This window comes from Kwoniella dejecticola, chromosome 6, assembly GCF_000512565.2.
Source record: "Kwoniella dejecticola CBS 10117 chromosome 6, complete sequence".
Taxonomy (NCBI): domain Eukaryota; kingdom Fungi; phylum Basidiomycota; class Tremellomycetes; order Tremellales; family Cryptococcaceae; genus Kwoniella; species Kwoniella dejecticola.
Genome location: NC_089306.1, coordinates 241,701 through 261,767, shown reverse-complemented (window position 1 = coordinate 261,767; position 20,067 = coordinate 241,701). Strand labels below are relative to the sequence as shown.

General features: G+C 48.8%; 8 protein-coding genes across 8 annotated transcripts; 7 read left to right on the top strand and 1 right to left on the bottom strand.

Moving 5' to 3' along the window:
* Positions 1 to 424: 424 nt before the first annotated feature.
* Positions 425 to 2,546, top strand: I303_104983 (uncharacterized protein; the record flags this gene model as incomplete). The annotated part of the gene is made up of 11 exons (XM_065969074.1): positions 425 to 432; positions 508 to 803; positions 882 to 1,015; positions 1,091 to 1,265; positions 1,341 to 1,380; positions 1,448 to 1,539; positions 1,601 to 1,727; positions 1,788 to 2,147; positions 2,207 to 2,279; positions 2,346 to 2,385; positions 2,449 to 2,546. 11 exons carry the CDS (start codon positions 425 to 427, stop codon positions 2,544 to 2,546), a joined length of 1,443 nt encoding a protein of 480 aa, XP_065825146.1.
* A 2,564-nt stretch (positions 2,547 to 5,110) lies between these two features.
* I303_104982 (uncharacterized protein) lies at positions 5,111 to 5,559 on the top strand (the record flags this gene model as incomplete). The annotated part of the gene is made up of 2 exons (XM_018408865.1): positions 5,111 to 5,239; positions 5,311 to 5,559. The coding sequence occupies 2 exons, from the start codon at positions 5,111 to 5,113 to the stop codon at positions 5,557 to 5,559; spliced, it is 378 nt and encodes a 125-aa protein (XP_018262556.1).
* A 600-nt stretch (positions 5,560 to 6,159) lies between these two features.
* Positions 6,160 to 6,597, top strand: I303_104981 (uncharacterized protein; the record flags this gene model as incomplete). The annotated part of the gene is made up of 2 exons (XM_018408866.1): positions 6,160 to 6,271; positions 6,353 to 6,597. 2 exons carry the CDS (start codon positions 6,160 to 6,162, stop codon positions 6,595 to 6,597), a joined length of 357 nt encoding a protein of 118 aa, XP_018262557.1.
* Positions 6,598 to 6,785: 188 nt separating this feature from the next.
* Positions 6,786 to 9,565, bottom strand: I303_104980 (histidinol dehydrogenase; the record flags this gene model as incomplete). Its single annotated transcript, XM_018408867.1, has 3 exons — positions 6,786 to 7,014; positions 7,127 to 7,482; positions 7,577 to 9,565. The coding sequence occupies 3 exons, from the start codon at positions 9,563 to 9,565 to the stop codon at positions 6,786 to 6,788; spliced, it is 2,574 nt and encodes an 857-aa protein (XP_018262558.1).
* Positions 9,566 to 9,898: 333 nt separating this feature from the next.
* Positions 9,899 to 12,593, top strand: I303_104979 (uncharacterized protein; the record flags this gene model as incomplete). Its single annotated transcript, XM_018408868.1, has 5 exons — positions 9,899 to 9,957; positions 10,023 to 10,111; positions 10,177 to 10,283; positions 10,357 to 12,034; positions 12,088 to 12,593. The coding sequence occupies 5 exons, from the start codon at positions 9,899 to 9,901 to the stop codon at positions 12,591 to 12,593; spliced, it is 2,439 nt and encodes an 812-aa protein (XP_018262559.1).
* An 809-nt stretch (positions 12,594 to 13,402) lies between these two features.
* I303_104978 (elongation factor 2) lies at positions 13,403 to 16,283 on the top strand (the record flags this gene model as incomplete). Its single annotated transcript, XM_018408869.2, has 6 exons — positions 13,403 to 13,406; positions 13,530 to 13,668; positions 13,762 to 13,865; positions 13,920 to 14,007; positions 14,058 to 15,906; positions 15,987 to 16,283. The coding sequence occupies 6 exons, from the start codon at positions 13,403 to 13,405 to the stop codon at positions 16,281 to 16,283; spliced, it is 2,481 nt and encodes an 826-aa protein (XP_018262560.2).
* A 654-nt stretch (positions 16,284 to 16,937) lies between these two features.
* Positions 16,938 to 17,855, top strand: I303_104977 (uncharacterized protein; the record flags this gene model as incomplete). The annotated part of the gene is made up of 1 exon (XM_018408870.1): positions 16,938 to 17,855. One exon carries the CDS (start codon positions 16,938 to 16,940, stop codon positions 17,853 to 17,855), a length of 918 nt encoding a protein of 305 aa, XP_018262561.1.
* Positions 17,856 to 18,804: 949 nt separating this feature from the next.
* Positions 18,805 to 19,812, top strand: I303_104976 (uncharacterized protein; the record flags this gene model as incomplete). Its single annotated transcript, XM_018408871.2, has 1 exon — positions 18,805 to 19,812. One exon carries the CDS (start codon positions 18,805 to 18,807, stop codon positions 19,810 to 19,812), a length of 1,008 nt encoding a protein of 335 aa, XP_018262562.2.
* Between the last annotated feature and the right edge of the window lie 255 nt (positions 19,813 to 20,067).

The following is a 20,067-nucleotide window of genomic DNA, read 5'->3' as shown; positions in this document are numbered from 1 at the left end:
GATATACACATACGAATAGCTGTATTTTGTGAAATACCTCTTTAACGAGTCTTCTTCCCAAATCAATATTGCTTTCATATCCCGATAGATTAGATATTCTGACCTTGGGAATCACCTGGGAATGATCGGACCAATCATAGTACCCATGTATACGAAGTGCATAATTTTTGGCGGTTTGCCTTTCCAACACACCTACGATACGTAGGGGAACGGCTGATTCGCTTGTGAAAGTCACCACGTGGAAGAATTCTGATCGCTTCGATGACGTCCATGAAAAGGCAGAGATAAGATAACAGCCCTGTTCTCTTCTATGATCTGTCGATCAGTCATATATTTTCCTTTCTCATCGCTCACAGCATGGCAATGCTTCTATGATACCTTGATACTCTCAAGCTTGCTGTTTTGCCGTTGACCTTGTGATGACATGTATATGTGAGCACCTTTTACGCCAAACTTGAAAGATGTCTGCTTACGAAAACGCAAGCTGAGTCCACTGGATACCTGTAGCGGCACATTACCTACACATCTGTTGCTCTGCCTGATTCAGGTATGCACAGCTGCTCGAGTGGATCAATTACCGTTTCAGCACGGCTCAGACTCCAAGGATACAGGTCTTCGATCAGCATACGACGCTGTTATCGATCATCCTCTATATCCACCAAGGATCAATTACGCGAAACTCGATGCAGAAAACTCACGGTCCAGCCATATCGACGGTCTGCCGAATGGTATGATCACTCAAGCCATACATGTTTCAGAAGACAGAGATGACAGGGTCGATCTCATGTTCTTCTCTGATGGCTGTAAGCAGTCCTTCTCGTCTCCACGGACCGTGCATCCTGGCAGAGTAACGCGGCTCATTGTTTATGTTGGTCGTCTAGATACAATCGATGAATTCGACAAGTTCGTCAGTGACGTGCAGTATCTCAAAGATGATATCATATCGCCTAATGGATCCATGGGGCATGTCGTCGATCTCCTCAATATATGGGCGACGTTCATACCTTCCAACCAAGTAAGCATAACCAGCATGCTTGTTGACATCGTGCTGCATCTTGAGATCAGGCTGATAGAATTCTGGCTGAAATAGTCGGGTATAGGCACACATGGTAGACCTCTAGCAGGCTCTCCATTGGGCTTGTATCGACCTGGAAGCGAATTACGAGCGGTGTACGTGAAACATCCGAAGATCGCTAGGAAGGTATGTAAGTGGTTTAGAGAGGGTCATGCGGATGAAGCAGGGTGCGATCAAGCTATATTACTTGGTGAGTCAAATTTGCAAAAACTTCGATATTCGGGCTGAGACCGACACAATATACTCGGTTCGTCGTCTGGGACAGGAAATGATCCGCTATACGGTGGTTTAGGAGGAGAGTTCACGTGAGCTGAGGACTTGAAGGTGATCTCGACTTAGCTGATGCTTTACATGTCTGCATATGTCTGAAAGCATAATCACTGCCTCAAAATTGAACGGACCGCAAGTACTGAGACACGAGCTCGGACATAGTCTCATATCTGTAGGAGAGGAGTACGACGGCGGTCAGTTCAAAGGTAGACCGCTTGATGGGTCTTTGACCTGACACTGCATTACTGGATTCAGGGTTCGTATATTCGGGCGTAAATGCAGAGAAAGTGGAACACCTAGACAACCTCAAATGGCGCAGGTACCTGTCAGACCCGGATGATGTTCGGATCGAAGACGCAAGAATGGCTGTTCAGGCGTATCCGTAAGTGCGCTTCCTCATGTACGCTCTCACTCCAACCGGCTGAGGGGCAAGATATGACAGCTGGCATGACCTGGACAATGGGAAATACATGGCGACTTTTACGTCTGCCAACGATCCGCGAAATACGACCCATACCTATTCGACTGCACTGCTAAGAACATCGCTTTCATCGATACCGGACCCGTCACATATCATCTATAGCCTGAATGACGAACCACTTGACCTGTCTGCATATTTCCCAGAAGATCTGAAAGGCTCATTAGATAGGCGATGGCTCGATATATCACTTCTCTCCGGGTTGAAGCAGGGCGAGAACAGGATCGAAGTGCACTTGAGGGATATTGGAAAACGTGCGAGAGCTGGACAGGGCGGAAAGATGATCACCAGTCTGGAGATCATAGAGTACGGGGATCAAGGGAGGTGAGAGGTTTGAGGATACCAGAATGGCCCGTGGCTACATTGCTGATGGGGTCGGACAGGTTCAATCATACCCTCGGTCATATTGGGGCATATCCCACATTCTCCATGAAAGGACGCATGACGCTAAGACCCGTATGTGCTGTTCCCTTGCTAATACATCGTCAGTCAGATAATGACATTGACTACGTACGACCCTAGACGAACGAACAATGTCTGATGCGCAATGTGACTCATCCTCGTACGTCATTGACCAGGTCTCGATGACATCGTCAGTTGACATGCGCTGACGTCGGACAAATAGGATTCTGCCCAGTGTGCGTGGACGCCCTACGAGAGAGCTTGCAGAGTAAGATAGCACGAAAGAAGACAAAGGACAATGTTGATGCAATCGTGCTGTAATGGCATCTCGGCGTTGCCGCATAATTCCTTTCTGCAATGTCTGAAGGGAAGGTGGAAGCCGAAGCATCTTTATGGATGCATCATCATATTTGCTCCAGAGGGTCGCGTCTCCTAGAGTCGTACATCACCATTCGAGCTATATCTATCCTCACCGACATGGCTCAATAAATGCGTTCGAACGACTGGTACAAGGTCTCCAATCACTGACATCTCACTTGCCGGCTATATCTATACGCTACTCAAGATCCCTCACACTGCTGTCACTACTGAAGCTCGATAGAAGTCGTGCACCAATGACACAGTCAAACTCATCGGACCGCGCTTCTCGACCTAAACTGAGGAAGCATAGCGCTTTTGACTTTGTACGTGACCAGCATCAAGCGGCCGAATATGCTCGTAAAGCTTGGTGTTTCTTCGACTGATTGTTCGATCTCAGCAAGCTGCCCTCGAGCAAGAGACCAGTAACGCAAATACTTCCTCGGACTCTACTTCCACAGCAGCTGACCATTCAACAACAGCGAGTGCTTCTGAGCAAGCTAACACGAGTCAAGGTAGATCAGCGCAGCCTTCAAGAAGCCGAAGTGTGAGGATGCTGACACCGTGTTGCAGACTCTTCCAAGGGCGACAGACGATCGACATACACGGATGACAGCGAAGAAAGACCGATCACTGGCTCCACTCTGGATTCTGCCAGCAGATGAGTGGCACCCGAAATGTGCTCGAAGCTGTTTCTCTTTGATTGGATGCTCCTCTCTATGTAGTGTATATTGAGCTTGACCAGATTATACTGAGCTACTGGATGGAGTTGTGCTCGCACTTGCATGTAGCCTGACCTGTTGATCCGAATTCGATAGACTTTCGGGTCACGATGAGCTATCGCTGCCACCCGTAAAGCTGCTGACAATGGCGGAGCGACCCGACTCAACGCCTGTAGAAGGCAGGTCCGCGCATCCGGCAAAGCCTGTGGTTTTACCCCTGTCTTTTGTACTGTGCTGAAATGGTGACGATGGAAGCGATGCGGCGCAGCCATAGAATGGAGCCTAGATACAGATATTACGCAGTCACTGAATCCAGCCCCGCTGAGGTAGACAGGTAAATCCACAATGACAGCATCGCGGCTTGAGACTAGGGGCACAAAGGTTGTCTTTCTGGCCACAATGGTCCTTGGCTGCTCCATGGCTCGTATTGTTGAGCGGCGGCGCACAACTCCGAAAGCCAGATGAAGGGAGTGATGTGTAGGTATGCCGTCAAAATCTGCGGGCTTGACAGAACAAACACCTATAAAGGCCAGGTTTGAATGGGATGAAAAGCCTATAGATTGCACAACATAGCCTCTAGCATCCGAACGTTTGGCGATACATCAGCATACAATGCCTGGTACACAATGTTCTCAAAGCCCTTCGGAAGGGGAGCCTCTCACGTTGGATAACGTCGGACAGGCCTCTGCCAAGTTGCAAGAGTACCTAGCGCAGCAGCGGAGATTAGCAGAATATGAAGAGTCTATGAGTAAGTTTGATCCCCACCGCGCCTTCGCTTGCTGATGATCACTTGGTGTCTAAATTCAGAGGTATACACAACCTACAGCGAGGCTCTGCAACATGTGATTGGATTTTCGTCCTCACGGGCAGAAGGAACGACCAACACAACAAATTTGAACAATGCTTATAGGTCATACCTTGATAGTCGCGATGCTGACACTAAACGAGAAGCCAGGGAGGCTCTTGAAACGCTCTGCACAGCACTGACTGGGAAAGCCACTGACTGAGTCACGGTGGTAGATCCTGGCGACTGAGTTGTGGACAGATTGCGCCCTTGGTACGATCCTGTCGCCGGCATGATCAAGGAGCGTTCGCTGCCGCACGGGTCTGGATACATACTGTCCATCCTTGCATGCATCAGATGAATTCGCGTAGGCCAATCGAACCGAAATGATATGATTGCATTCGGTGAATAATTGCCTCTCTTCGACGGGGTGCCCGCCTCAGGAGTTCCCCATCGATGACCGAGTGTGGCATAGAGCGCCCTGCCCTTATTGATATGTAATAGCCGAGCGATCGAGTCTGTCTGGTCCCTGGCTGAGTGCACATCATCATTATCATCGAGGAGCCTTCCTCACCGACTCCCCTTCAGAGTCGGTTATGAACCCTTCGTTCTGCCTATTCCTCATTGAGGAACGATCGCGAGCGAAAGCGGCCAGGACTTCCTTAGGCATTGGTGCTACTCTTCGCAAAGCCGGAAGGCTATTGAGCCGCGCAAGCACCTGTGAATCTCACTGCTCAAAGGATGCCCGCTGATGGACGCATTATCGATCAAGTAGCTCTTTTATAGCTCGGCAGCGATGATCAACTCAGCTCGAAGACTCGCAATGAAAAGAATGAAAGGCTGCCTAGAGCACAAGTGACAAGATGTGTAGCCAAGGTACCCTGCATGTCACGTATAAATGCTTGGATGGGCCCATGGTTGTGTGAAGCAAGTGACCTACTTCCCATCACGCATCTTCGAATCTGCTACGACACGGATAAGCCACTTGCACAACCATAACCTTCTCAACCTTTCACTCAAGCATGTCTGCCGCCAACACACCACCCCAGGATGGAAAGATCCGAGAGTCCTCAGGGAGGACGACTTTGAAGAAGTCAGTGCCCAGCTCAGCGACTTTGAACGGGAGCAGTACAACGCGGATAAGCGAAAGGGTATGTAGGGAAGTCTCTATTCCTCACTATGTCGAAGAGACAGATTCTAGTGTGGCTAATCACGATCGCAGCGGCACATGAAAAGTACATTCAATATAAGGAATGGCTCAGAGAGTCATCGACGAATGGGACCACATATAAGGAGAGGTCTGACAAGCTTGACACTGCTCACCATAGGTATGATACAAGTATCGATACCGAGGAAGAGTACAACGCCTATCGAGACTGGTATGCAGTTTGTACTGAGCTATCTGGATCTCAGACAAGCTGAAGTCTCTGGGATTTATCGCACTGCCCATAGAAGGGATCTTTGGATATAGGTCAGTAATGATACGTGATGCCAGTCGGGTGCCGCAAAATACACGAGGCTATCAGTCATGATGCAGTTTTTCAGGCTAAACATAACGATTCTGCAAAGGGCAAAGCTGACCGGGATAGACGCTATGTCGAGTTACCTTCTCGGCGGCTGAGTGGTTGTGTGCTGAAGAAATAGTCCGCAACACCCCCCGGGATAGCTAGAATGGCGAAGCACGAGCTGCGCAGAATCATATGTCATGATTCACTGCACATTGGTTGGTAGGCCATTGTCGTCATCTGCACATCAGAATGCGTCTGGCCTTACTATTCTACTGAGAAAGGAGGTCTCACAACACAGGTGATGTAGTTTTGCAGGACACACTTCGACATAAAAGGACGTTCACGATGAATACGCATTGCGTCATACAAGTGAGATCAGTGACGAAAAGACCTTGAATATCCCTGCATGACAATGCAGACACATCGCGAATGTACCAATCCAAGTGGTTTCTTGCCACAGACATAATACCCTTATCTCAGCTGAGGCATTACTGTTGCGTGACTCGTATGACCGTACACTTCGTATTTGAGGGTTTGTCCCCAACGTTTTCCGATAAGCTAGTATGTCCAACACAAGCTTTGCCGGTACTTCCAATCACTCCCAGAATTACGTACAGGAATTCATGAGGTTCGTCCCTGATTATGTCGATGCGAAAGATACCAGGGTGCAGGAGTGTGAGTACATATCGTATTTTTACGTTGAGCTCTGTTCGTTCTGGAGGGATTGACAATACGTGTTTGGATATTTCAAATTAGCTATCGACCGATATACCATGATGACCGCCAAGTTTATCCTCTCCGAAGGTGTTACTACTGATAATCCTAGTCTGGGTGATTTCAAGAATGAAATCAAGACTTATCTGTCTTGGCTGGGTACTGAGAATGAGGCTCGGGCTCTGGACCAAGTAAGGGATTACGAGGCCCAGCTGAATGCGGCGTTGGGAAGGAGAAGAGTGGACATTGCTTCTGCTCGGGGTGAACTGGACGGTCTGATGGGTTGACGTCAGATGAGAACAGTGGTTGACACGCCGAGTCCATTAGCCTGCTTGTTATTTTGCCTCTTAGGACGGCTGTACCGCTGATGGCACAGACATGATGTACCTATGGAATGGTATGCATATTATATCTTCTATCCACTCGGCTCCTCAGATTCAGAACATACAGCGAAAACGCTATGTATCAAGACAGTCTATTTACTTAGCTCAGCCAATCTGACTCTGACTGCATTGGCATGAGCTTCTAAGCCTTCTCTCTCCGCCAATCTGACCACACTAGGTCCAAGTACTCTCAATCCATCTCCAGAGACAAGTTGAGAAGTAATGTGTTTCTGGAAAGACAGGGTATTCACTCCCGAGAACTGTCGGGCGAAACCGTTCGTAGGGAGGGTATGATTCGTTCCTGAGGCATAATCACCGCACCTATAACCATTCTCAAACAATCAGCACCAGTCCACCGAGATTCAACCAAGCTCAAGCTGAACACGCTATTTGATTTGATCTGATCTCAGGAGGAACAGGTGACTCGACTCACGATTCAGGTGAGAAAGCACCGACGAAGACCGATCCCGCATTTTCGATCCCCTCCACAGCTTTTTCAGCTTCCTCCAAGTGCAAGATCAAGTGTTCTGGAGCGTATTCATTCGAGAAGTCGATCGCTTCTTTTTGGCTTTCGACAAGGACAATGACCGATTTCTTGATGGCTTCTCGAGCGATAGCGACTCTGGGCAAAGCTTTCGCTTGGATATCAATTTGATCTTCGATCTCTTCCAGTAATTTCGCAGTAAGGTTTATACCGACCAAGACCACTTGGGAGTCTGTGCCGTGTTCTGCCTGGGAGAGAAGGTCGGAAGCGACGAATATAGGGTTGGCTGTGTGGTCCGCAATTACCTATGAATTTCGCACTGTTCAGCATAGTCCCTCAACCTCACACTCATAGGTGAATGATGAGATGATCGTTAGAAAGTGGGACAGGTAGACTCACTAAGACTTCAGAAGGACCAGCTGGCATGTCGATAGCCACCAAAGCATCCGTGTCATTTTGCACCAACATCTTAGCAGCTGTGACCCATTGATTACCCGGTCCGAAAATCTTGTCTACCTTGGGAACTTCTTCCGTACCGTACGCCATAGCTCCGACGGCTTGAGCGCCTCCAGCCTTGAGTATACAGGTCACTCCTACTAATTTAGCCACGTAAAGTACTTCAGGCGAGATGGAGCCGTCTGGTCGAGGAGGCGTAGCCAGTACGATGGTCTTGCACCCAGCGACTTGAGCGGGTACACCCAACATGATAGCTGTTGAAGGCAGGATCGCCGTGCCTCCAGGTACATACACTCCGACTCTCGCTATTGGCCTAACGAATCGCGAACATTGTACTCCGGGCATGGTCTCCACTATGAGCGGTTTAGTCTCTGCTTGAGCCTGGTGGAAGGTCTTGACGTTCTCGTAGGCTACATCGATGGCTTTCCTGACGTCTTCAGGGAGCTGTTCAGCTGAGGGGGTCTGGAACGGCGGTAACAAAACGTTCGAGGAGAGGTCGGCTTTATCGAATTGCTTGGTCATAGCTTTCAATCCAGCATCACCTTCTTTTCGGACCCGCTCCACTATAGGTTTGACTTTATCTATCATTGCTAAAGAGTTCAACACGGGTCGTAAGAGCAATTTCTTCTGTTCCTCCTTGTTCAGCTTTGAAAGGGTCACATTTCGCATCTTGATGCGGGACTCGTCTACTTCGGGGAACGTCTTCGGTATAGGTTCAGTCGGCTTTGACTCCACTTTGACCGCTTGGTTCTCTCTAGCTTCACCGCCGGTGCCATTAATTTTGTTCTCCCACTTGGGTTTAGCATCCCCTTTTCTCCTGGTGATTTTCAGCGACTTCTTGTCCAGGGCTTTCTCCACATCCTTCAAGCTCACTCCTTTCGATATGCACCTGGCCAATGCGAAATATAGCAAATCGGCCGCTTCGAAGGCTATGTGGTCTTTATCTTGAGCGTCGCAAAGCTCCTCAGCCTCTTCCATAATCTTGCTTCTCAGCAATTTGTCATCTGTGAAGATCCGCTTGGTATATGAGCCTTCAGGTGCGGATTCTAATCTCGATTTCAACGTATCTTCGAGTTTGGCGAGTCCGCTGAAATTGCCGAAACATGTCGATTGTGGGAGATGGCAGAATCCTGATCCGTGCTGGACAACCTCAAAGACTAAGGCATCACTATCGCAATCCGCCTTGACGCCGACAAGCTCCTGTACGGCTCCGGACGTTTCGCCTTTCCTCCACAATCCGTGTTTACGAGATTGGTAGACGCCTTTCTGGGTCAAGATTGCCTCTGTCACCGATTCGACTGAGGAATAAACTAGACCCAAAGGTTTGATAGAGTGGTTCGAGGACGAGACGATGGTGGGGAAGAGGCCGTCCGGTCGATCGGAGATGATGGGCGCGAGGAAAGCTTCGGCGATGGAAAGGTGGGTTGAAGTGGTCTTGGCGGATGCGGCGAGGTACTCTGTAGGAATGACGTATGACGAGGGTCGGGAGGATTTGATGGATTGTAAGAGTTCGGTGGGATTCGGTGAAGGGTGTTGAATGAATATGTCGAGGTTGGGTAAGCCGATAGATTTGGGTGTGTGAATTGCGGAAGAGGTTAGGTAGATACCGCTGATTTCTCCGTCGTATTCTTTAACGGAGGACAGGTTTTCTTCGGCGATTCTGAGAATCAGGCGTTCTTTGGGTACTTGACCATCTAATTCCTGAAGTTGCGAAAGGGAAATGACGATCTTCTGAGCTCCGTTGTCCAAGTATGAGATCAGATCTTCGTTGGAGTCTTCAGCGTGGACATAGTAGCTTGCTTGAGACGGCAAAGTCGGTAGCACGGCTTGGACGAGGGTGGAAGGGATAAGAACGGGGCCGAGGAGGGCGAGAGAAGGGAGGAGTGTCGATCCGGATGGATCTATCAGGGGCAAGAAGGGCGGTGTGGACATTGTGATGATGCTTGGTCACTCAACAAGGAGGTCGACTCTTGGATGACGGTGTTGATTCTGGCTATGATTTTGGCTTTTATTGGATAATTGCGATTTCTGCCATGGAAATCTCGAAAAGTTGGGAGAAGAAGATCATCGAGTCATTTCAAAGGGGTCAAGCACGTGGCTTACAGTCAAAAACACGTGGTGCCCGAGTGGGAGTTTCCGTTTGATTCAGACGCGAAGGACGAACATGACGATTTGTTATTGCTTTTCTAGAGACTGATAGATATTTGGACTAACTATTCAGAAATAACATCATTAGGAAGCCCGCTCGGGGCTGAAACAGCCAAGATGACCGACCATGAGACAGTCACCACCGGTCGAGCGAAGCGTAGTACGGCGGGGAACCGGTGAGTACTAAATGAGCATCTTTCTACAAACGTGATTTCCCGCTTATTCTGGTCGGCCTGTGTAGTATGCGAGAGCTGCTTGAGAAGGCTCATCAAGAAGACGACGACGAGCTATTCAAAGAGGTCGAAGATGATGAAGAGTTTGCTGCGCCCCGTGAGTGCTTGTATGTAATTATGCTTCGAGTCGTGTAGCTTACCATCCTTTTATTAACGCAACAGAGGACGTAAGGGATGTCTTCCTGGACGAGTTTGCGGACACAGACGAAGAGGTAGAAGAGGACGAAGAAGCTCAAGAAAAGGCTCTGAGGCGTGAAGAGCGTCAGAAGGTGTGTCCCGTTTGTTTTCTCTGCGGCTTCAATGAGTATTAAAGCTTCATAAGCTAATAAATTGTCGACTTAGGCCAAAGGCAAGGGCAGGGCAATATACGATCCCCTCTCAGCACTCAACAAAAACAGACTCAAGCCCCAATCAAAATCTTCCGATCCTGCAGCTAAGCTTCTCTCGGATCCCTCACTATCTTCATTGGACCCCTCGATCGACCCTAGCTCGATGGCACCGTCCACACTGATATTGACACTACGAAAACAACGGCGAGAAGCTAAGCGGGAAAACCGATCCGAAGCGCGCCGATCCAACCTGAGAGCGTCTACGCTGAAGACGGAAGAAGAGATACGGCAGCGGGAGGAGCAGGAGAAACTGAGTAGAGGGAAAAAGGGGAGGAGGGCTCAGCATGAGACAGGCGAAATTAGGGGGTTGCGGCCCATGACTCAGGATGAGTTGATAGCGGCTGCCCTAGAAGAGGAGGAAAGGAATAAGGAGGCATTGAGAGATTGGCTGAAAAAGGAGGATGAGAAGAGAGAGCTGCGCAAGATCAGTAGGAAGAGAGTAAGGGGTCCGAGGTTGACTTGGGTCAGTAGGACGGTGGGGAGGTTGGTAGAGGTTGTAGGGGAAGAAGAGGTGGTTAAGGAGGCGTCGAAGGCCGACGTTTCGAAGCAGGGGCAAGTGGAAGAACAACCTCCCAAGGGACAAGATGGATTGTCAGAAGGAGGTATTCTGGCAGAAAAGAAGGAGAATGGCAAGGATTCTACGAACGCACAAAATCAAGATCCTCCTTCTCAAGGACAACTCTCAGCATCTGATCAACCGGCAACAATCAGCAAGATCACTCGACAGGCGGAATCGGCCACAGGCGCGCAGGCAGATACCAGCGCATCTCCAGTAGTCACTCAACCGACAACACAAGCAGAAGCAACGTCAGACATCGCAGATCCAGTAATAAACCACACGCTGGCTCCCACTCAGATTGCAGCAGAGAGAAAGTTGGACGCCCCCAGCGTACAGCCGACGAATGACCAATCACCGATGACTGGCCAGCCATCTGCCCATGCAGAAGTCGGTTCAGACATCGCAGAGCCAGCGAATAGCCAAACTCCAACAACCAGCCACACTCCGGCTCAAACAGAAGCAAATAATACCAGCGATAATCTAGCTCAGGCAGCAGGGATCCCTACTGGACGATCGGATCACACAAAAATATTGTCCGCCAGTGTCGAGCCTGTACAGGTGCCGATTGATCCGACACATGCTGGCGACACTGATGCGGACAACCTATCGGCTACTCAAGCCGAACCCTCCAAAACCGCTGATCATAGCACAAGTAATCCAGCATCTGATGAAACACCGGACCAACATGTGTCGACAGCGGAAATAGCAATCACCAGTCCTCATGCGACCAAAACCCCAACGGCCAAATTGGCGTCCTCGTCCCATCCACCACAACCAGAAGAAACAGCAACACCGATCGCAAGTCAAAATACAACCAGGCCTCAGCCTACGAGAACATCCGCAGCCGCGGACTCACAGAGAGCGAAAGCTGAGACTGCCACTCCAGCGGATCAGAAACCAGAAGCAGCTGTACAGCCCAATCCCTCCGCAAACGACGACTCGCAATACACCCGAAACTACCTCATCCTTTCGCAAATTCCAGGCGGGCTGACGGAGGAGATCAAGTTGATCCTAGGCGACCATGTCGAATGGGACAAAGTAGTATACATTCCAGGTCGCAATCGTCCCATGAGTAAGTGCTTCTCATTACGTTTCATTAGGATCCAGCTGATGGACTGGGGGTAGACCGTAAAAAGCCAATGTGCCCTTTTACGGGTCTACCTGCGAAATATCGACATCCTGGTACGATGATCCCATACGCTACCAGTGAGGGGTACAAACATATTGAAGGACTACTGCGGCAGCGGTACAAGTACGATGAGGGTGGATGGTGGCTTGGCGGCGAGGAAGACATGCATGCGGAAGGTATGGAAGGGGTTGAAGGGTGGTGGGAGGCGACTAATGGGGGTTGGTTGGCTGGGAAACGGATCCCTGAGCCTGAACCACAATCCGAGGAGGAGATAGTGCAAGAAGAAGAGAAGGTAGAAGAGGTAGAGGAGGAACCTTTAGAGGAGGTGGTGAGAGGGAAGAGGAAACGAGGGAAAGACTCGCAGTCGGCTACTCCGGTGCCCGCTAAGAAGAGGGGGAAAGGAAGAGCAAGCACGGTCGTGATCGAGGAGTCGGAACAAGTTAGTACTGCGGCGAAAACCAAGTCCAAGGGTAAGAGCAAGGGTAAGAGTAAGAAGAAGTAGTATGTCATGTAGCTCTGGGCACTTCGCATCGATTCCTTTGTTGTACGCATGTATACGTTGTATATGGTCATCTCTATCGCTGGATGCGTGCATTCCATTGTGCGGCGTGGGCGGCATCGAGCGCCACACCGATGAAAGGTTAAATCGCCGGATATACCCTTTTATAGATGACTTATTCCCTGGGTGGAGGCAACCAAGTAACCAACGAAAAAATCCATTTCACCCGTTTAATCCCAGTCGTCCCTTACCACGCTACCGTACCACTGCACCACCATACCACCATACTCCACCCTACCACCATACCGCAAAAATCTTTTTCACCTTTCACTCATCATCTTAACACTCTTCTTCAACTCAAAAAAGGAGTCTTATCTCTTAATTCTCCATACCCTCAACCTCAACTCCTTCTCTACTTTACCCTCCCTTACCCGCATAGAAGAAATCAGTCAAGATGGTGAGTCGTCTTTTCACACACCCTTACTGAACTTTCGTCCATCGCCGTCCACGAGAAAGAGCCATGACTAATCGCCGCTTTCCCATGTCTATAGGTTAAGTAAGTCATACCACCACCTTCTCCCACCTCACACATACACTTGAAAAGACCAGAGAGACGCGCGAGAAGCAGAGGTAGACGGCGAGAGTGAAATAGGGGCGAAATTAGTGGCACCAAAGTGGCGGAACGTCAGGAAGGGAAAATCTCCGGCTCTCTCTGGTCTTTTCGAGTTTCTTCATCGTTTTTTCGACTTTCCTCATCGTTCTTGAGCTCACAGACGTCGTTTAGCTTCACGGTTGACGAAATACGGGCGTTGATGGGTGCGTCGACGTCGTTTCTCTCGCTTTCCGATGCACAAAAAATCATAGAAAATGGTCGAGAATCGATGGAAAAATGAGGAGAAATGTGAAGAAAGGGATCGCTGATGGATATTTTGCTTTTAGACAAACCCACCAACATCCGAAACATGTCGGTTATTGCCCATGTAGATCACGGTAAATCCACCCTTACCGATTCTTTGGTCTCCAAGGCTGGTATTATCGCCTCCGCCAAGGCTGGTGAGATGCGATTCACCGATACTAGGTGAGTGATATTCTCTGAATCATTAAACAGTCCCCCAGGCGGACTTCTCCGAAGCTACCTGTTGAAAAATCGCTAATTATGTCTCTTCTGTAGACAAGATGAAATCGATCGAGGTATCACGATCAAGTCCACTGCTATCTCCATGTACTTCCCTCTTCCTAAGGAGGATGTCGAAGACGTTCAACAAAAGACTGACGGTGAGTAAACCCTCTAGCTGTAATCGGACTCCAAGCTGATTTACTACTTATTAGGTGGAGAATTCTTGATCAACTTGATCGACTCTCCCGGTCACGTAGATTTCTCATCCGAAGTAACTGCTGCACTCCGAGTCACCGATGGGTGGGTCTGAATCACCTCCACACGCAGGAAACCAGCTGACCCCCTTGCAGTGCCTTGGTCGTTGTCGACTGTGTCGAAGGTGTGTGTGTGCAAACCGAGACTGTGCTCCGACAATCTTTGGGAGAACGAGTCAAGCCCGTCCTTATCATCAACAAGGTCGACCGAGCTCTTCTCGAATTGCAAGTCTCCAAGGAAGATCTTTACCAATCTTTCTGCAGAACCATCGAATCCGTCAACGTCATCATCTCCACCTACACCGATCCAGTCCTCGGTGACACCCAAGTCTACCCAGAAAAGGGTACCGTCGCCTTCGGTTCCGGTCTCCACGGTTGGGCTTTCTCCCTCCGACAATTCGCCGCCCGATACTCCAAGAAGTTCGGTGTCGACAAGAACAAGCTCATGCCTAAATTGTGGGGTGACAACTACTTCAACGCCAAGACCAAGAAGTGGTCTACTTCCGCTGCTGGTGGTGGTGAACGAGCTTTCAACATGTTTGTTCTCGACCCTATCTTCAGACTTTTCGACTCTTGCATGAACTACAAGAAGGACGAAATTCCCACCCTTCTCGAAAAGCTCGAGATCAAACTCATCGGTGACGAGAAAGACCTTGAAGGTAAACAACTCCTCAAGACCGTCATGAAGAAGTTCTTGCCTGCTGGTGACTCCCTTTTGGAAATGATTGTTATCAACCTTCCCTCCCCCGTCACTGCCCAAAAATACCGAGTCGAGACCCTCTACGAAGGTCCTCAAGATGATGAGTCCGCCATCGCCATCAGAGATTGTGATGCCAAGGGTCCCTTGATGGTCTATGTCTCCAAGATGGTGCCCACCTCCGATAAAGGTCGATTCTACGCTTTCGGTCGAGTCTTCTCCGGTACCGTCTCTTCCGGTCCTAAGATCAGAATCCAAGGTCCTAACTTCGTTCCCGGAAAGAAGGACGATTCCGTTATCAAGTCTATCCAACGAACTGTGTTGATGATGGGTAGATCCACCGAAGCCATCGAGGACTGTCCCGCCGGTAACATTATCGGTCTTGTCGGTGTCGATCAATTCTTGCTCAAGTCCGGTACCCTTACCACCTCCGAGACTGCCCACAACATGAGAGTCATGAAGTTCTCCGTATCTCCCGTAGTGCAAGTCGCTGTCGAGTGTAAGAACGCTTCCGATCTCCCCAAATTGGTCGAAGGTCTTAAGCGATTGTCCAAGTCCGACCCATGTGTCAAGACCTGGATGGACGAGAACGGTTCCATCATCGTTGCCGGTGCCGGTGAATTGCACTTGGAAATCTGTCTTAACGATTTGGAGAACGATCACGCCGGTGTCCCTCTCCGAAAGTCCGACCCTGTCGTAGGTTACCGAGAAACCGTCACTGCCGAGTCCTCCATGGTCGCTCTTTCCAAGTCGCAGAACAAACACAACAGACTTTACGTCAAGGCCGAGCCTCTTGATGAGGAACTTACCAAGGATATCGAGGAAGGTCGAGTCGCCCCAAGAGATGACCCCAAGATCAGAGCTCGATACCTTGCCGACACCTACGGATGGGATGTCACCGATGCCAGGAAGATCTGGGCCTTCGGTCCCGACACCACCGGTCCCAACATCATCTTGGATGCCTCCAAGGGAGTGCAATACATGAACGAAATCAAGGATTCCGTCGTTGCTGCCTTCCAATGGGCCACCAAGGAAGGTGGTGTCTGTGAAGAGCCAATGAGAGGTATCCGATACAACATGATTGACTGTACCTTGCACGCCGATGCCATCCACAGAGGTGGTGGTCAAATCATCCCTACCGCCCGACGAGTATGTTACGCTGCCCAATTGCTCGCCAAGCCCGGACTCCAAGAACCCATGTTCTTGGTCGAGATCGCCGTCCCAGAATCTGCTCAAGGTGGTGTTTACGTGAGTTGCGCAGTTACCCCCTCTATCTGAATGGAGAGGAGAGAAAATCCGACTGACGATAATTAATTTACCTTTCTTAGTCATGTTTGAACGTCCGAAGAGGTCAAGTATTCTCTTCTGAACAACGACCAGGAACACCGATGTACACCATGAAGGCTTACTTGCCCGTATCCGAGTCGTTCGGTTTCAACGCCGACTTGCGAGCTGCTACCGGTGGACAAGCGTTCCCTCAAGCAGTGTTCGACCACTACTCGCTCCTCAACGGTGACCCCACCGAAGTCGGATCCAAGATCAACGCCCTCGCCGTCTCGATCAGAACAAGAAAGAGTCTCAAGCCCGACGTACCTCTTTACGACCACTACTACGACAAATTATAAGTGGTCTAGTTTTTACACTAGGTTAATTAGGATTGTATGTGATCGGGAATCTGATTGGTCTGGTCTGGTTGAATATACATCATTCTGCGTTTGCGAATTATATGGAAGATGCATCTCTGTGTCTATGTCTGCGGTTTGGCTTTATAGCCTGGTTGCAAGGCATACATGAAAGACTGATGTGAGGTTGCGTATAACTTCGAACGGGCATGATGGAGCGCAGGCTGCTTTTGTTCAGAGAATCTGCAGCTATACCCCTACAGTATGGAAAAGTACTACTGCAGCGAGTGTGTGTTCTGAGGAGGCTCGCGGACCACTTTATCATAGGACGTCCATGCTATCTGACTCAGATTCCCCAGTATGTCATATATTTTAGCGAGATTTCCATTCAAGAACGATAACGATGCTGTCCGCACTGTGGCGTGAGAAGTTATTGTTGATCTCGTCAGCTTTATATTTGATTGAACTCACCCATGTTTGGGGCTCTCGTCAGCTATGACTTATTCGACAAAATTTGTCAACGTATCGATGGAGTCAAGTTTACATGCATGTAACATCTCCTTTTCTGCTCATGTTCATCTACAGATCTGAAAGTCTCTCTCTACCCTGTTTTCACCATGTCATTACAATACCAATCGCTACAAGACTATCGTCAATATGGCCTTGACAGATTATGAGGTCTTCGCCTGGGACATGGACGAGGGATCACTCTCATCGTCATCATTCAACCCCGAGCACTCAGCACCAAGATTACCTATGGACATCCTCATGTCGCTTTTCGATCTTTTCACTTCGTCTGCTTCTACGTTCAACAACCTCAAAACCGCTGTTCAAGTCAACACCATCCTATATAGCCGATATCAACCAAAGCTCTATCAGTATATTATCTTGAGTCGGTACAACATAGACGGACTCGTATCGCATGCCACGCTCAGCCTCTCCCTCTTCCCTTCAGCTATGAAGGATCACGAGATGGAAGTTGAGGTCAGACGAAAGAGACGAAGATTCTTATCACTCTGCAGATCCATCAAAAACCTTGAAATCGTGGACGAGCTAGCTGCGAGAGGTGTAGTCCAGATCCTCTCCTCAAAATCAATTTACAAGGCCCAGTCATTACTCTTCAACGTGGAATACCTAATTCTCAGAGAAGGATTTATGCGATCTCTCCAGGATTTCGATTGGATCGCGGACGAGACAACCGGGCTTCTCAAGAATGGGAAAATGATTGTGGTCCTGGGTAAATACCTGAAACCGAAACATGTCTGTATTGATACTCTTCGAACCGTCGACAAAAAGGAACCCGACTCAGCGGAAATTAGGAAGATTGAGAAGATGAAGAGGGGTTGGAAGCTTGAATCGATTACTCTTCATAACGATATAGGGAGGACTCGAATCGTATTTAGCGATGTAGCGAAGCAGTCTTACTACATATCCCTCAACAACCCTGCATGGAGCTTGATCCTTCAGTCAAGCGTCGAAGGTACACCAACGACTTCGACATCATCAAATGTACATGTGAATATCGAATTGTATTCCCGTTATCCGACTGTCAGGGGGTTATATTGGTTTGGCTAATAAGGTCTATCTTCTACGAACTTGATGCATAAGATCTATAGGGCAACTAGCAGCATAGATCAAAGCCACACCAATAGTAGTACTAAGCAGCAACAAATCGAGATCGACGAATGAGTCCTTTTGGGAACAAGGACCACCTTGCTTATATATGTGAGAATTTGTGCGAACTTCGCCGAACCTTGGAGCGATATGGCTTGGCTCGGATAATCACTGTCTTACTTCTATCTCGGTTCCCGTCTGCCCATATGGGCTCAACACCTCCTTTCCATATCCGTCTTCGACAACTACACCGAAATGTCTTACACTTCGTATTCATTCCTCGTATTTCCGTCTATTCCGGAATAGATCTCTGACACCGACTCATAATTTCGCTATTTCCGAGAGCCTCAAAGAGCATGTCAAGAGGACAGACGTGCGTGTGTCCGGACCGGAGGACGTGCGAGGGTGCATCTGTTGTCAGAGAGTGCATTGATGGCGATGGTCAAAGGTGAGTATCTCTGTAATTGTCTGTCTGTCGGTAATGACTGGGCTGACGAGATGCGACTTCAAATCGGCAAGAAGTCCCGGTGCCGCAGAGCATCACGAACGAGCAACTCATTTATCTAATTTATCACACAATAGTACCATGAATATGCACATTGTATACAGTACACAGAGGATCCTACTGGCCTTTGGTATCGTAGCTTCTGGGGTATCAAAAACTGTTCTCTCGTCAGCTTGCAGCCGTCATGGTATCTCGTCAGCCGTCGTCACTGTCCGCTGAACGTATGATATTCATACATTTACACACAAGGGCGCATGCACATGACATTCGTTGCTACCGATCATTCCTAAGAACTGCTTTTGATCCACGATCCACGGTCCTTTTTCCCACTACTTCATCCTGTTCTCTTCTCTCTTCTTCATCCTTTTCTACACAAACCTACATTTCTCAGCAGGTACCACGAAGATGCCTCTTCTCAACTTGCAAGACTTCCTCCACGGACTCAACGAATCACTCACACCTCCTGAGTCACTAACACCTGGTCCACCTCCCGCAATTCCGATACCTGGACTACCCTCTCCCAAACTACCGGAAGATATCCTTGCGCCGATATTCGACATCTTCACCACATCCAACTTCCATAACCTCAGAATTGCCGTTCAGGTCAACACTTATCTGTACAATCGATACAGATCACAAGTATATCGATACATCTCCCTCGATAAGTATAAGATAGGGGACTTCCAGCTTCATGCGACTCTCAATCTCGCCAAATCGAATTCAACCGTGACGAGCCCGAAAATCGCAAAAAGAAAGCTGACGAGATTTACCTCGTTTTGCCATTCCAGCACTCACCTGGAGATCGCAGATAAGGAATCAGCTCAAGGATTAGTTGAAGTCCTCGCTTCGAGCTCTCTCAAGAACACTCTTCACGTATTGCAAAACGTAGAATATCTGATTCTCAAGCCTGATTTCGTGAGATTCCTTCAAAAAATTGATTATCATAATCCAAAACTCAACACAGATAAAGCGCCTGATTCAAAACGAACCGTACAGTTGCTGGTTAGATACCTTCAACCTAGACATATGTGTATCGACACACTTCGAGCTGACGATAAGAAGAATCCTAAATCACCCGAAATATGGAAGATCGAATTGCTGAAGAGAAACTGGAAGATCGAATCAATGACATTCCACAACGACGTCGGAGACACCAGGGTCATTTTCACCAATGTCGCCACACAGAGGTTCTTCGTACATACTCTGTATGGGGGGCCTGCAAATCTTGTGCCAAGCGTGGACCGTCCTTTCGATCACTACCCCTCCGAAGTCCATATCCACCAATATACAAACTTCACACCTCCCCAAGTCACCATATCTGCTGGGCTTGAGCCCCACATCAAGTCCAAAGACGTGCGTGTACACGAGGATTACACTAGCACTCAATGTGCTTCTTGTAAGCGAGCTTACTAAGCGTAAGTCACCCTCATTTCATATACGTCCGTCATCACCACTGAGCTGACCCTACTGTATCAGCTCAAAGAAGACATGGAGTCGCGAGAACTTAACGAAGTGGCGATGATTGACAGATGATGGACCTGGAGTGTTGTGTAAATCTGATTAGATGACTCATTACTATGCATATTGATCATACAGTCTTGTACGCACGCTCTACTGATAATTCGCCTCTCAGGCAGTTATCGCCATGCTTGTTCACGTATGGTCAAT